Genomic DNA, 16,463 nt, shown 5'->3' with positions numbered 1-16,463 from the left:
TCATATTGGAATCTCCATGACTTGTGTTAGGAAATGGGTTACATGGGATTCAACTTGTTCTGAGCTGTAAATGTATTACAGAAACAGCAAAAAACAGTTGTTCTTATGTCATATTACTGTATATTGTTGCCTCGCAACCAAGCCAGCTGAAACACTCTCCAAAAATCGCTTGAATATCACAGGGAAATCTGATTCATTTTATGCTGATGCTAAACAACTAATAATATATCTTGGTTTTACTTAAATAATGAAGCTGAAGTTGCTTCCACAACACTGCTAAAGACAGAAATCCGCAAATCTGTTATTCTGTGATTTTGATACATTTTTAATAAAATCCTCCCTGCAGTGTCCCATCCGTGTCCTGGTTGACCCATTAATGCAGCGGTTGACCGTTCCCATGCAGGTCCAGCGGAGGTGAGCAGCAGAGGCGGAGCGAGGCGAACAGGCTAGAGTGCATTTGTTCTGAGAAATATTTAAAGATGGCAGGGCGTTACAGGACATGAGCGGTATTAGACGAGAAACATGCTGCCATGAATATTTCATGACACTGGGATGTTGTGACTAAATAAAAGATTGAACCTGAAATAGAAATGAACCAATGGCTAGGTGCTGAGGCCACTCTTCCTGTCACTAGCCTCAGATTCCACTGAGAGATGATGCTGTCATACCATGAACACTGTGATAGCTCATCTTTGGAACATTAACATGGACGTGCATTTCCTCATTGCTCTTTTGAAAATAAAAAAAGTGTATAATGTAGACCAAGCCCATTTGTGGACACTAAGCTGCAAAAATGGTTCATGTTTTTAAACATCAGTGTGAATTACCCCGATATTCTGAGTAATTCTGTAAGTGGACTTGGCTAAAACTTATACTGATCAGTTGGAGGCATAGTTGGGCAGATTATATGCCTATATGCCATGACAGGATCTGAACTTTGATGCTTTGCCTCATTTCCTGCCCCATCTTCTCAATATCATTTCTTGTTCTTTCTCCACTACTGTATCAATTAAAAACAAAACATATCAGTTTAGGACACTATTTTAGGTATTTTTTAAAATGTATTTTTTTAATTTTTTTTTAATACTAATTTTACTGTAATACAACATACTTAATTAATCAAAAATATGATTAAAATAAAACTTCTTTTATTCTATTGGCAGCCCTATTTTGTTACCATAATAAATCTACATTTAATTTAAAATGTCAAATTGTATGTACATTTTTAAGATTAAATATTATTATAAAAATAGAAATTAATAATATATATATTTTTCAAATTAATTAAAATTTGAAAGTGTAACATATTTATAATGTTACAAAAGATTTCTATTTTACATAAATATTGTCTTAAAAAAAAATGTGTTATGGTTTTCACAAAAATATTAAGCAGCACAACTGCTTTAAACATTGATAATAATAAGAAATGCTTATTTAGCAGCAAATTACCATATTAAAATGATTTATGAAGGATCATGTGACACTGAAAACTAAAAATTCAGCTTTGAATCACAAGAATCAATTACATTTTCAATGTATTAAAATAAAAATATTTACTGTTTTTTTTTTTTTTTTTTAAGTGCAGTCCTGGTGAGCATAAAAGCCTTCTTTTTAAATATGAAAACATTAACATTAAAACATAACTTTACTGTCTCTAAACTTTTATTTTAAGTGTATATCTTCATAATATCAAAAGTAATATTTCTCCAACGTATCTTCATACTTGAAAATATACAGCTGCCTTGTATCTTAGGAATAATATCCCTTGCATGGGGATCACCATCCTTAGGGGTCCCTGCCATTTTTACGTAAAAAAAAAAAAACCCCTACAGGTTTGACCCAGATTTGTATCTGGTATTTTGCCAGTTCTAAATAATAATGTCATGATCAGACTACACCTAACCAGTGTCCAAACCTACCTCTCTTCGTCTAGACTGAGAGTCTGTACTGGTCTCTGTATTATTGATGGCGGTTCAGCCTCCCCAGGGGTCTGCCATGGCTGTGCTGTTGGCACGAGACACAGAGCGCCATCTATCACCTTAAAGAGCCTGCAGGCATGACGGGAAAGAAGGAAAGAAGGGAGTTCCACAACAAAAATCAGCCTTCTTTGTCCGGTTTGAGTTGTCATTGATGTATTATAGCATCAGCGCTATTCAGAGAAAGAGGGAGTTTGTGGAAACGCAAGTTTACAAATTTTACCAGGACGAAAATGAATGACATCTGTTTGCCGTCACACTGATTATTATTCCAGGCCCTCTGTGGGGTCATGACCCCTGACATCCAAAGGTCAAAGCTGACCTCTCGCTACGTGATCGCTTTCCTCGTCACTATTTCCTTCCTCAAATCATTGGAAAAATCAAGATTAAAAAAATTACTGCTGTTACTGGTAGTAGAAGGTCAAGTTGAGTGTACTACATTACTGGCATACTGTGCACACTACAATACACTCTTAAAAATAAAGGTGCTTCATGATGCCATAGAAGAACCTTTTTGTCTAAATGGTTCCATAAAGAACCTTTAACATCTGAAGAACCTTTCTGTTTCACAAAAGGTTCTTTGTGGCGAATAAGGTTCTTCAGATTATAAAAAGGTAAGGAAGAGATGGTTCTTTAAAGAACCTTTGACTGAACGGTTCTTCGTGGAACCAAAAATGGTTCTTCCATCGCATCGCTGTGAAGAACCTTTTGAAGCACTTTTATTTTTAAGACTGTACTGTATAAAATTTGACTATGTTGTTCAGAATAATCATAATCAAGATGGCCCAGATTCTTCTATTTTGTCCTGTGGGACGACCGTGCGGCTCCAGTATCAGCTACCTGTGCTCGGTGGGTGTGAGTAACATACAGCAGAAGCCGCCGCTGGATGATGTCAGTGTGTGTGAGAGTTTGGCTGCAGTCTCTGTGTATTGTCGGACAAGACCTGGTGCAGATGTAGCTGCCTGGAGGCTGTGTAACGCTAGACCTGCCTGCTCTGGTGCCCAGCTTGGGTTACACACACACACACACACACACATACACACACTCAGTCATAACGTGGATCACTGGTTCTCGTAAAATCCCACGCTCCCCCCACCGTTATTTGCTCCATACCAGATGGGACAACTCCCTTGCATGTATGTACTGCATCCTTAAAACTAAACATATTAACCGTATTGATTTGAAGAAAATACAGGATATATTTACAAATCAAATATAATAAATATATAAAATAACATCTGATATCTTAAATTGTTTCTGTTTTAGAATCTTTAAAGTCTTTAGAAGTCTTAAAAAATAAGTTTTTACTTAAAACAAGAAATGTTAATGAGGTCATAAAAATAAACTTTTACAAAGTATCACATATCTAATATATTATTTTATATTTATATTTTATATAAATTTATATTTTAATGTTGTTTTTCACTTGTTTCATTATTCTCTGATGTATAGAAAGTTTAAAATAAAGCATTTATTTAATATAGAGATTTACTTTGCAACATTATAAATTAATTCACTTTTAAATTTTAATGTGTCCTTGCTGAATATAAATATAACCCCCTTTTTTTTTTTTAGATATAAACAATCTTACTTATCCCAACCTTTTGAATGGTAATGTATGTAAATGTAAATCCTTTCCTAGTAATGTTTATAAATATTTACTGGAAAACAAAACTGTAGACAATCAAAACTCTGTGAACAATCAGATTAATTGAGACAAATCTTATCCACTTCGCCTACTGAATTATACCCATCATGAGCTGTATCAGTAGCACGCTACATTTCCTTGTGTTCAAAGGGGGTGAAGTGCATTCCTCAGCCCATTTTTCAGCAAGATAAATATGACACAAGCCATGACTTCCCCTGAAGTAAATACTGTAAATAATAAAAGACGCTTCCCTCACGGCCATTTATAATGAACTGCGCACAAGGGGGTAAAGAGAAGAGAATTATAACATCAGACTGCATAGTGAAACACTGCTAACAAATTAGATTAATGCAAAGAATTGACATTTGCATAAGCCTTTTTATTTACACAGGCTTTTGTTACCATTTTTATTAATTGTTTAGAGTTTTACAGTAATTTTACAGTTACCTCAGGGAACATAGGGGTTACTTGTCATCATACTAATTTTGGTTCACCAAAAAAAAATAAAAAATCTAAGAATTTCATAGATGCGTTTCTCAATTGCCCTTTAATAGGTTGCAATGCTTTTTGGCTGAATTTGGTCTGTTAGAATCTTGAATCTGTTCCAATCCTCGACCCATTCTTTTTTTGGGCCTCTTTCCTGAAAACACACAGCTTTAGATCTGGTTTATTGCATAATAATGATTATTCATTGGCCATATTTATGACTGGGGCTAAGCTGTATCTGAGTGTGGGAAACTGACCTTTATATTTTTGGGAACGTGGACAGTAAAACCATTTTTAACTGTGGCTATGTGTAATCCAATCACATTTAAAGTGAACCTAAAAATTTGCCAGTAATAAACCAAGCATGGCAATTATAACCAAATCTTTTCAGCTTTTTTTTTTTTTTTTCTCTACAAGCTCCCTCCTTTATGCAATATTCTTTATTTAGCCACTGGAAAATGATCCTCAGCTGTGCCGATCATATCCCACGTCTATCAGAGCCACTTCTCAATGTGACCCATCCTCAGTAATTAAACCAGACACAAATAAGAAGGTGATGGCATCTCCGCTATAATGCAACTCTTTCCCAGGATTCTGCGAGATAATCAGGAGATTTTCCCTGTCTATTATCCCGCCTAATCTCCATCCACTAATTAACTAGCGCTCTTGGAGCTAGATGGGCAAATCCAACAGTAGTTCAACAGCGAGCAGATGTTCAGAGCAGAGAGAGAGTGAACCTGAAAGTCCACACACAAGTGATGGAGCCAAAGGAGGGATTTGTGAGGGGAAGTCGTAAGCAGCTAATGCCAATCAAAGCACTTGTTAGGAGATTTTGTTAACATGATTAGAATCAGAAAAGAGTAAGTTTCAAAGATTTTCTAGGAATTTGACTTGGTGAGTTGATCCCAAGGCATTATCAAACATTATATGGAATAAACATGCAAAATTCACAGTGTGGCTGTGTAGAGTATGTTCGCCAATGTATTAATCTTGTGATGTATGTCAGTTTTCTACTTTTAAAATAGTGGCGGTACATTATAGATTATATGGGTGCTACTAAAATACACTTGGATTAGTTTAATACCTTGTATTATTTTGGCGCAATACAAGTTTCTAGCATGAAGTTGTGGAATGTTGTGAAGCAACGAAATCGCAGCCAATATAAACATATTTGACGTTTATGATGCAGTCTGAAATCTGAATTATGGTAATTGTGAGTTGACAGCTTGGAAATCAATTTAGAGCTATTTGAAGCAAGATTTTAAACGTCTGAATGGAATGTGAATTGTTCAATATGAGTTTCACCGTGAACAGCTGCCAGTGAAAATTAACCAGAAAAAAAAAAGTGATCTTTAGAATGTCTTGATGTTAGGGCTAGAACAAATATAATACATTTTTATTTAGTCATGATCAGAATCAATTCCTAAAATCCCAAGAATGATCAATTAATCTTTTCCAGTGTTTTAGAAGCAAGAAAACCCATATTTTGTGTTGTCCTTGCAGGCTGCACGCAAATGTAGTCTGATTCACAAAATAATGACTCTTATCAGTCTACGCTTTTTAGTGAATCATAAACAAACACCACATCCAGGGTAGTCCAACTCACAAATGACTCCAAATAAATCCTTTTAATGAATCATTCAAAAAGATTATGTTTTGGAGTTACTTTTTGAATCAGACTAACAGACTCTTCACTGAACGAACTCTCTGAATCCATTGATCTGTTGAATCAGCATCAAGTTTTCATTACTAAATCAGAATTGAGAGCTTTGGGAAAATTTTAATACCCAGCCCTGTGTACTTGCCTAATTTGAAAATCTCCATTTGTTTCTAGATACTTTATAAGTTGTTTCTGATTAAAACAATGTGAAAGAAAATTCACATTTAAAGTGCCCCTATTATGGATTTTTAAAATTACCTTTATGCAGTGTGTAACACAGCTCAAAGTGAATGAAAACATCCTGCAAAGTTTGTCTCTCAAAAGAAAGAGTTGACTCTGAATAACTGAAACTAGTTGTTTTTAAAACGAATCCCAAGCCGTTTCATGTTGACGTCAGCATGAAACATTAGCATATTGCCCACCCACTTGTTGGTCTTTTCGCCTTGGTCTGATTGAAAATGCAACTTCATTGTTTGCCACTAGGTGCCGCTTTTAGAGCGATAAAAATAGCGGTTTCCCTGGTAACGGCTGTACACAAAGCAGCACTGCGCTCTCAAACACAGCTTTATCAGGCATCACAAGCGAGATTAAATGAAAATTGGACCAATCACCGATGATTAGCATCACGCAAAGGAGGGATTTGGAAAAATTAATTGTTCAGTGAATCGTTTGGGAGTCGTTGAGCAAATAAGGTAAAAATAAATGCATATTGTAAGACAATGAAAGAGTTTTTTTGACCTTGCATGCATGTCAACCTGTTGTTGGAGACTCCCAAAACCAAAATATGAACCTTTCATTACCCATAATAGGGGCACTTTAATTCTCATTTAATCGTAGCATTTTTTCCTAATCTGAGGGACTCTCACATTAGCCTCAATACCTTCTCTTCTCTGGCAAATCAAACTCTTGCCAAATCTGATCAGATGGACCATGAATGAGGTCATCATCTGGAGACAGTTGACCAGGCAGAGCGAGAATCCGTCTTGTTGTCCTTTTATTTGTCTCTGCTGAAGACAGGATAAGACAGGTGGAATAATGTGGATGTAGTGGCTGTCAGTATGAGTTCTCAGTTCCTTGACTTCACTCTGCTGTCTATGAATTATTTGTGGAGCCAGCAATGACAAAAGAGTGTGTCTCATCAGACGCCACCTCAAGCTCTTTTGATATTTGCGAGAAGAATGACGTGGAAACATCCATATTCAGGGTGTTATGTGTATCCGGCGAGCATTTGTACAGCTGTACACACACATCTACACCTTTGATATGTGGAGAGAGACATATGATAGCCGATTTCTGGTGGAGATGGGAAAGTGCCTCTCAGCGTTGTGTAAGCTGTCTGCTGACACGTGCAAAAAATCGTTCACATGCCTGGAGCATAGAGTTGGTTAGCTGTCTTGTGTTATAGACTGTGCGAGATGGGCTCTGTGTACACTGCAGGGACTTGTTTCAATTCTGTAATGATTGCTGGATGTGCCATAACAAGGTACAATATTTTACATTCCATATGAGGCATATTTTTCGATCCCTGTGGAGACACATCAAAACCCCAAGTGCAGTTTATTAGTATCAGTGGTGAAAATTAACCTTTTCAATATTAGTGCTGTCAAAATTAGCACGTTAACGCAGGCGATTACATTTTTCAGTTTAACATGTTAAAATTATTTAAAGCCGTTAACACAGGGGCGGGGCCTAGGGTTGGCCACCCTACTCATAACTGCTAATTCTGTCTCTTTTTTCTTGACAAGAAGTGCATTTATTCAGTCGCAGAACATCTTTACGAGCACATCAAACAGGAGACCTTTAAGCCGCGCGTTCCAACTTCCAACTTCAGTGCGGAAACTGTACTGTGCAGCACGTTCTCTTCAATTACACGCACAAAGGCGCCAGCGCTTGCATAGCTTGTATCATTTCATATCAAATCGTGAAAGAAACTGCAAGCATGCAATGTAGTGATCAGTTAAGTCATGAAGTTACCAAAAAGGCGATTTAAGCTGTCATAAAACTGTGTATGCATGTTATATGTTATATATTAGTTACATGAAGAACATTTCTCTGAAATGGTTTTCAAAACTGTCCTGGAACATCCTATCACTGTCTCCCTCATCTAACGCACCCGATTCAACTCGTCACTTCATTAGAAGAGACTGAAATGGGTCCGACCTGAAATGGGTCAGAAAAGGTATAGTTGAGAGAAAATACGATGCGTGTCAGATCCACGTCACGTTAAGCAGTGACAGCTCTTAAAGAAATAGAAGCCAAAACAAACTAATAACCAACTGCTGTGATGTCTGTTCATCAAGAACAAAAGAAAAAAGAGGAAATCAATAACTTTCATAGTTTTAAGGATTCATCTGTATTTAGTTTAGAATTTAGTATTTGATAACTTTATTCAATTTCTGTATATTTCTGCTGAGGGGCACAAATCCGTATTGGTATCATTGATACTGGCCTTCAGTCATAAAAAAGATGCCATTAAACAAATATTAAAAATATACTGTCTTTATGTTGTTTGCACATTAATTTGAAGATTGAATGTGAAATTATTGCAATATAAAGGTATATTTAAAAACTTTAATGTTAGGTGGGATTAATCGCAATTAATTTCAGAAAAAAATGTGTGATTAATTAGTTTTTCAATCGATTGACAGCACTATTCAATATATGAAAACAAAAGTGAGATTCAACACAGGAAATATGCATGATTTGAACAGTCAAGTCACATTTATTTATCTAGCGTTTTATACAATACAAATTCTTTCGAAGCAACTTCACAGTAATAAACAGGAAAAATTGCAAAATTAAAGACATAAACTAAATTCATGATCTGTTGTAAAATGGCTCTACAGAAGACAATAGCTTTATTATTCAGCACAAGTCAGTTCAGTGTTGATTGAGTTTAGTTCATTAACTGTAGTAAAGTTCATCAGTTATGAAACAAGATCAGTTCAGCTATTAGAAGCTCTACAGAAGACAATAGTGTTGTCATTCACCTCGAGTCAGTTCAGTGTTGATTCTGTTCAGTATAATAATATTATCAATGTTGCAAAATTTGTCAATTATGAAACATAATTTAGCCATAAAGCTATAAAAAGCTATAAAATCATGGAGATTCACAGATATTATCTGGTGCTTTCAACACATGGCAAATGTTTAGAAATAGACAATTTTAAATTTCTATTTCTATTTTTTGTTATTTATCCCCAAATTAAAGATCAAGGGGTTTATATTAGAAATGTAAGTCATGCTTTATCATTGTTTTTTGTTTTTTTTGTTTTTTTACCGTACTATCCTGCTATCCTGGAGAATGATGGGAAATGCAGTTTTGCCACACAAGCCTAACAGCTCCTAAACTAACAATATGATTAGCATTTTCTGTACATAAACAGTTAAATGCCTACAAACTAAACATTCACTGTTCCAACATTAGCTTCTGTTAGGACTGTTTAAAGATCCCATGAATTGAAAATTGAGTTTTATAGCTTCTAGTCCATGTCTGTTATTATTATATTATATTACTATGCTATTATATTACTATTACTGTATTACTATTGAATTATATGCTAGCGTAAAATAATAATAATAATAATAATTACAGTATCTTTTGGGAAAACAGACCAAGACTATTGATGACTCATGTTGCACTTGTGGACGTATCTAATTTTCTGGTCCAATCAAACGGTCGCTAGAATGAGAATGCCCCTCCTACCAATACCATGGCTTATGGCTGTCACATAAATAAAAACCTGATGGTTAAATTTTGCTAGTAAATTGCCTTTTAATATGTTCCTCCCCAACTTTCTGTTTCAATAGGAAATGCATCAACAAAGGAAAGGAAAGTCGTAAATCTCGTAAATACGATTATTTTAACATGTCAGCCAGACAAGAGAGCTCTATATACAAAAATCCTAATGGAATAACACTGGAAAGGGAAAGCAAAGAAAGAAAAGATAGACTTTCACAATAAGAGCCTAAATAAATTCAAAATAAAAGACTGAACACGAGACATGAAGACAAAACAAAAATCAACACAACCATTAGCCAAACAAACAAACAAACTCTCTCACTCCCAGTTTGCTTGAATCTGTTTTCTCTTGTCTCTCGCCCTGGACTAACCCACCACTCAATTCACTTCCCCAGAGAAGACAAACAGACAAAGAAGAGGTATAAAGCCAGTGTTTGTGTGCAAGAAAACAAAAGTAGTAAATCTGCCAGCCCCCAAGGTACGGGACCCTCCCAGCCCTGCTAACCGTTAATCAGCCCTGCCTCTGTGTGTGTGTGTGTGTGTTAGCTGGGCTAATGATTTCCCAGCTAGACCACCACACCAGCCCCCCATGACCCCCTGAGCTAGCCCCCAAAATCAATCTTGCTCTCATGAATTATTGAGTTGTTTGCCTTCAGCCTTTTACAATAGACACTAAAGGAGACCTGTCTCCCTCTTTTCCTTTCTCTCTCAGACTATTTTTGCTCTTTTTTTTACTCTATTTCTATCATTGGGTTGGTTTGCTGGGGACTCTGTCAAAGAGGTTTCCAGAGGTCAGGTCATCTTTCTTGCCAGGTGAAAGTATGGACTGTGTGTGTGCTTTTGGCTAAAGAGTCAATTTCCTGTTGCGTCAATGCAAGATGATGCCTGTAATAAGGATGTCAAAAGTACCAGTACTTAAGTGGATGCTGTCTTTGTGTAATTTAAAGCATTTTTACTATTTATATTAATTGTTTACTATTTAAATATATTTGTATTTTTTTATAAATGCTTTTTTAAAATTTATTTATACATTTACAAATATTTTAATTATTTTTAATTATTTAGAAAATGTTGGTAATCTTTTCATTTAATTCATGAAGTACTGTATTATTACTATTTTTAGTATTTTTAATATTTGTATTTATTGAATATTTTATTTTAAAATAAATGTTTTAACATCTAAATATTTAAAATATTTTTAATTATTTAGAAAATTATATCAATCTTTTGATTTGACTAATGAAGTAATTGAAAATACTGTTTCCATGTTTTGCATTGATAAAATATCCTGAAGGATCCCTCAAAGGGATGTGAAACCCAACAATAACAACAAATTACAAACCATCAACATGCAAATTCATTATCTACTTGTGTTTCTAGTTCAAGTAGTTATATTAGCACCACAAAAAAGGTAGTTGAACTCAGCAGTCCAACAAGGTGTCTTGTTATAGAATAACTGTGCCTACAACACCGAATATAAGCATGAATATGATCCAGGTGAACCAGTCATCAGCTTGATTTCCATATCTCCAGGGACCTCTCGGTTTGATTGACAGCTCTCTGTTCCCACACTGGGGTGAGCAATTACCAGTCCTGCATATTAAGGATTGCTTGTGTTAAATGATGCTCCCGTGTGATTTTCTCTTTCTGTTTAGTTTTTTTTTTTTGTGGCTGGTGTTGCATTTATGCGTATTTGAAACTGAGAGAGAGAGAAATTTCATCTAAAAACATAATAGCAAGAGTTACGAGTGAGTCATTCCATAGCAGTGATTTAATCATGGCATGACATCATCGTTTGAGTGACATCACGCCTAGTAATCGTGTCACACCCTTTTTTGAGTCATGGAACTGGCATTAAAGGAATAACTCATTGCAAAGTGAAATCAGCCTCATGTCATTTGACACCCATGTAACTTACTTTCTTCCTTGGAGCACACAAGGAAATGTTATGTGAAATGTTCATGCTGCTCTTTCCCAAGTAGCAAGGAGCTGTCAAATACTGAAAATGTTTAAAAAGCACCAAAAATTTTCAAAATGATCTTCATACATTAATATACGGCTGGTCAAAATGCATTACACCAGGTTTGACACACTGACAATGCAGAACCAATTATATTTCATGACAATGACATCAGACTTGGCCCAACATATATTATGAGCGAGAATGAGATTTGCAAACTATATGTCATAGGGGTTTAGAGTAAATCATGACAATTTTAAGCTTAACATTAACAGTGAGATATTTCTCGATTGCTTTCAGCGCATGATGTGTGATATAAGTGAGATTTCACTAATTAGATAACAGACTATTAGTAACACTGATATTGTTTAATAACTGATAGTGGCATAATTTACAGTTTTGGGTCAATTATAGGGTATAGAGAGTGTGCGTAAGAGAACAAGGTGGGACCATATGGTCTGTTCTGCATTCAGTTTAACTAACACAATATGTAAACGCACACAAGAATATGCCTAGTATTTCTCTTGGCATGATGGTATTGACACTGTTGCAATAGTGGTATCATGTGACTGCTGCTGTCAGCATCATTCTCACCACTACATCGGGAGCCAATTCTACAGTATTCAACAAATTGATTGATCTGCTCACATTTTTCATGTTTAATTTTAAATGCAATTTTATGTACACATGCTATAAAACAAAATGTGTAAATGCTCAGAAATGCACAATATTTGCAGTTAATGCATGGTATAACTCCTTTATTACTATGTTATAAATGTGTAATAACACAACTTTAAATCTCTTTTTACGGATTTGGGCAATAGTGAATGGCATAATTTAAATCATGCAGAATAGATTAGTTGGTGAGGCTGAAGGAGGAAGAACCCAAGTGAGTGAGTTCAAGGAGAGAGAGACCCAAAAAATACAAAGAATGTGGATAGGGAAGACCCCCCCTCTCCCAATCTCTCTCTCTCTCTCTCTCTCTTTCTGATTCACTTGGAAGTGTGCGTTAGCCCTCATAAAATATTAATGTTGGTTGTGCTCAGAGCCATAATTGCCATCTCAGCCCGTGAATAATTTATGCTGCTGTGCTGTTCACATGGGCTCATTTACTCTTGGTGTGGCTCGCACCATACAGGAATATGGCACAGGCAGCTATGGCCGCTGTTTTGCATTTAGTAACCAAATTAGATTACCTCATGCAAAAGCTTCTCTCATCATGATATCAGCCCTACTGAATTTCAGGAAATGCAAAATCCTGCTTCTTCATCGTCAGTCACTCGCAATACAGTTTTACCAGGAACTAAACGCACTGAAATAACACTGTGCCGTGAGTGTTTAAATTACGCCATTGTGATTCATTTCAACATACTCTCCCTCTCTATTAAATTATACTCATTATAGACACACAAAACTACAAATGTTTACAAAGAGAATTTTTAAAAAGTGAAATTTGAATTTAGTTTAAAAGAGATGTTTGCATTTATTGATCTACTAATCACAATTAAATGATTGGATTGATAATATGTGACCCTGGACCACAAAGCCAGTCATGAGGGTCAATTTTTTGAAATTGAGATTTATACATCTGAAAACTGAATAAATGTGCTTTCCATTTATGTATGGTTTGTTAGGATAGGACAATATTTGGCCGAGATACAACTATTTGAACATCTGGAATCTGAGGGTGCAAAACAATAAAAAATATTGAGAAAATTGCCTTTAAATTTGTCCAAATGAAGTTCTTAGCAATGCATATTACTAATCAAAAAATATGTTTTATATATATATATTTACGGTAGGAAATTTCAAAAATATCTTCATGGAACATGATCTTTACTTAATATCCTAATGATTTTTGGCATAAAAGAAAAATCGATAATTCTGACCCATACAATGTATTTTTGGCTATTGCTACAAATATACCCCAGCGACTTAAGACTGGTTTTGTGGTCCAGGGTCACATAGAATAGAATAGAATAGAATAGAATAGAATAGAATAGAATAGAATAGAATAGAATAGAATAGAATAATCTGAATTTTCTACAGCAGACAAAATAGGATTGAAATGGGTTTTAAGTTAAGAAACTCATGGCTAGTAGATTATTTGCAACACTTTTCATTTTTACAGTGTTTATTCATCGTGTTGTTCATGTTCCAGATGTAACCTACAACCTGAACTAGCCTTGCCATAACCAATTATTTGATATGTCAAAGAAAAATGATCAAAAACATACTAATCATATACATGTCATTGTGTAAATTAATTACACTTTTACTGAATTTTCTTAATAAATTAATCGATCCAGGCAACAGAATGTGCAGAAATTAAGACCCTGAATAAAAACTGAAGAGCTGCTGCATTCCCATCCATTATTTTACTCTAAGGAGGTTTGTTTTATTTGGTGTATCCTCCTGTTTTTCTCCTGAATTCATCAGCGGTGGTATATTGTGATCTGTTCTAGAGAGGTCACAGGTGTCTCACTGTTAGCTCGTGTAAGTAAGTACGGCTCCACACTCAACCCCTCTAGTAATTGGCCTTCATTGGAGTGCCCTTAACTGAAGACGACAGCAAGGTCCTTTCAATTATGGAACTGTAGGATGACTGTGAGTGTGTGAGTGTGTGTTCATGAGATGATACACACACACCTGAGTGCTCTTTGCCATATAACTGGGCTTGTCGGGCCACATTAGGTCAAAAGTATTAAGCAGCCTCCTGATATTAATCTGACTCTTATAAAAGCACATATCAAAATGGATATACACACACAAATGCACATCTACAGTGTATCTGGACACTTAAGTCACACTCTATGTCCATTATATTAAAACTAAGTGGCATCTGCAAACAGATTTTCTAACTTCACTTTTAATTAATTCACAAATTGCACATTCTTGACAGTTTTGAATGAATTACGAGTATCTTTTTAACAGTGCTTTCTTGGATTGCTTTTTTTTGTAAAGGATACATATGATGCTGCCTTCAAATTTGGCTAAAATGAGGTGTCTTACTAGGCAGCATAATTAAGTTACCAACCTTTTGAAACAGCCTTTTGTCGCAATGATGCTTTTGGAACAGAGCAATCGTGGGTGTGTTTGAAACAGAGTTATAGAAAGAAAAGCTGATTCATTTTCTAACACATTCAGTGTCATATTGACAAAAGAGACAGACAGAATTGCAAACAAAGAGGCAAGAGAGAAATACATGAGAAAAAAGGTCCTGACAGACGGGTATGTGCCATGGCATTATCCAGTTAGACACACACACTGTTTGTATGCCAGTCAGAGCAGCTGGTATTGTGCTGTTACAGCTCTAATGCCAGTCTGTGAGTGAAGGGTTTGTGCTAGTGCCCATGAATGTGCCCGCTTTCTGCTTACCATGATTATGAGAGAGACAGACATGTTTTTCTGTTTGGATGGGACTCCGTGTGTGTATGTGTGTGTGTCTTTGAATCGGCGAGCTGTCTTAGCAGCGTTTCCCCGTACGACAGATGGACGCTCCACATTTCAGCACACTGCCTGTTGCTGTGTGTGTTTGTGTTACTGAACTTTTAGGATGTGTAAAAGCTCATAGTCTCTTTAAAAATGTTGTACAGTGGTTCTTCAGTGGTTCAACCTTCAGTACAGTGGTTCGACCTTTTTTAAATCAAGAACCTTTTTTGTAGGGTTATTCAGATATTTCATTATCTGGACAAAAGTAAATATATTTCTCATGGTAAAGACTTTAATTTAAATTAATTTAATTTTTTAATTTAATTTTATTTAATTTTATTTAATTTAATTTTATTTTATTTTATTTTATTTTATTTTATTTTATTTTATTTTATTTTATTTTATTTTATTTTATTTTATTTTATTTTATTTTATTTTATTTTATTTTATTTTATTTTATTTTATTTTATTTTAGTTTAGTTTAGTTTAGTTTAGTTTAGTTTAGTTTAGTTTAGTGAATTACTAGTTTATATACAAATTTATAAATATATAAAATATTTGGACATTTTACAATCTGAACTAACATTGCCGTATCATAAAAAGCTTAAATTATCTAATATTTTACAATACTTTTTGACCTTGACACACAATCATAAGGGTCTTCAGGTGGCTTGTGTAAGATATATTTTAAGATTGGATTTTCTATTTGTTTGTTTGCTTGTTTTGTTTTAGTTATTTAGTTGTTGCAACATATGACTTTTTGTTGATGTTTTCTTAAATGTGTTTTTTTGCCCTTATAAATGTTAATATAATATTATGGCAAACAACTTATGTCCCTCAAAAGCAATAATTCAGAAATTAAAAACATGCTTTTACTGTGTGTCTATAAACTTTAGTGTCCTTGATATGCTACTATAATTCTAAAAGTTCATAAAATACACTTCAAGTGTGCTATTCACTATAAAAAAGTCAAAAAACTATTATATGTCCCACCCCCAGTTACTGTTTTAACAAGAAGTATGTTAACATATACGAAAATTGCGCTCATCAAACTATTTAAAGGGATCTTTAAGGTACCAGTATAGATGTTTTCTTAAGAACTAGAATCAAAAGATCTTTGTGGAACTTACAAAGGTTCTCCTGTGGCATCAGAATCACCATTTTTGGTCCTAATTGGATCTGTCTAATTTCACTGTCAGAGGTTTGGTGAACTTGAGAACTGGTCAACAGGCCTATTTACAGTGTTTAAATGTTTATCTATTCTGTATTAGCTTTTCAGAACATTCAATGGATTCCTTCAAACCACCACTAACTAATAATTTTTCTTCTTTTGCAGATTTTTTCTCAAGTTTTTCCTGAAATGCAATCAGAACTGCCTGAAGAATGCAGGAAATCCACGGGACATGCGGCGCTTTCAGGTAAACCATTTAGCTTTTAAACTGTTCATTCATTAGCACATTACTTCTTCTCACTTTCCAACCATCCATCCTTCTAACTCAGTGTTTCCAACTCTCTTAGTCTGCTTTCGCCTTTGTTTTTGTATACTAGTGTAGAATATT

General features: G+C 34.9%; 1 protein-coding gene across 3 annotated transcripts in view; it reads left to right on the top strand.

The window, feature by feature from the left end:
- ebf1b (EBF transcription factor 1b) overlaps nucleotides 1–16,463 on the top strand; it is a 136,603-nt gene that overhangs the window by 72,198 nt on the left and 47,942 nt on the right. For all 3 annotated transcript variants that reach the window (XM_058758318.1, XM_058758319.1, XM_058758317.1), the window contains exon 7: nucleotides 16,241–16,322. In XM_058758318.1, the coding sequence (XP_058614301.1) occupies nucleotides 16,241–16,322 (82 nt within the window). The remainder of the gene's footprint in view (nucleotides 1–16,240; nucleotides 16,323–16,463) is intronic.

The sequence above is a fragment of the Onychostoma macrolepis genome, chromosome 21, assembly GCF_012432095.1.
Source record: "Onychostoma macrolepis isolate SWU-2019 chromosome 21, ASM1243209v1, whole genome shotgun sequence".
Classification (NCBI taxonomy): Eukaryota; Metazoa; Chordata; class Actinopteri; order Cypriniformes; family Cyprinidae; genus Onychostoma; species Onychostoma macrolepis.
The sequence above is the reverse complement of the archived record's forward strand: the minus strand, read 5'-3'. Positions and strand labels throughout refer to the sequence as shown.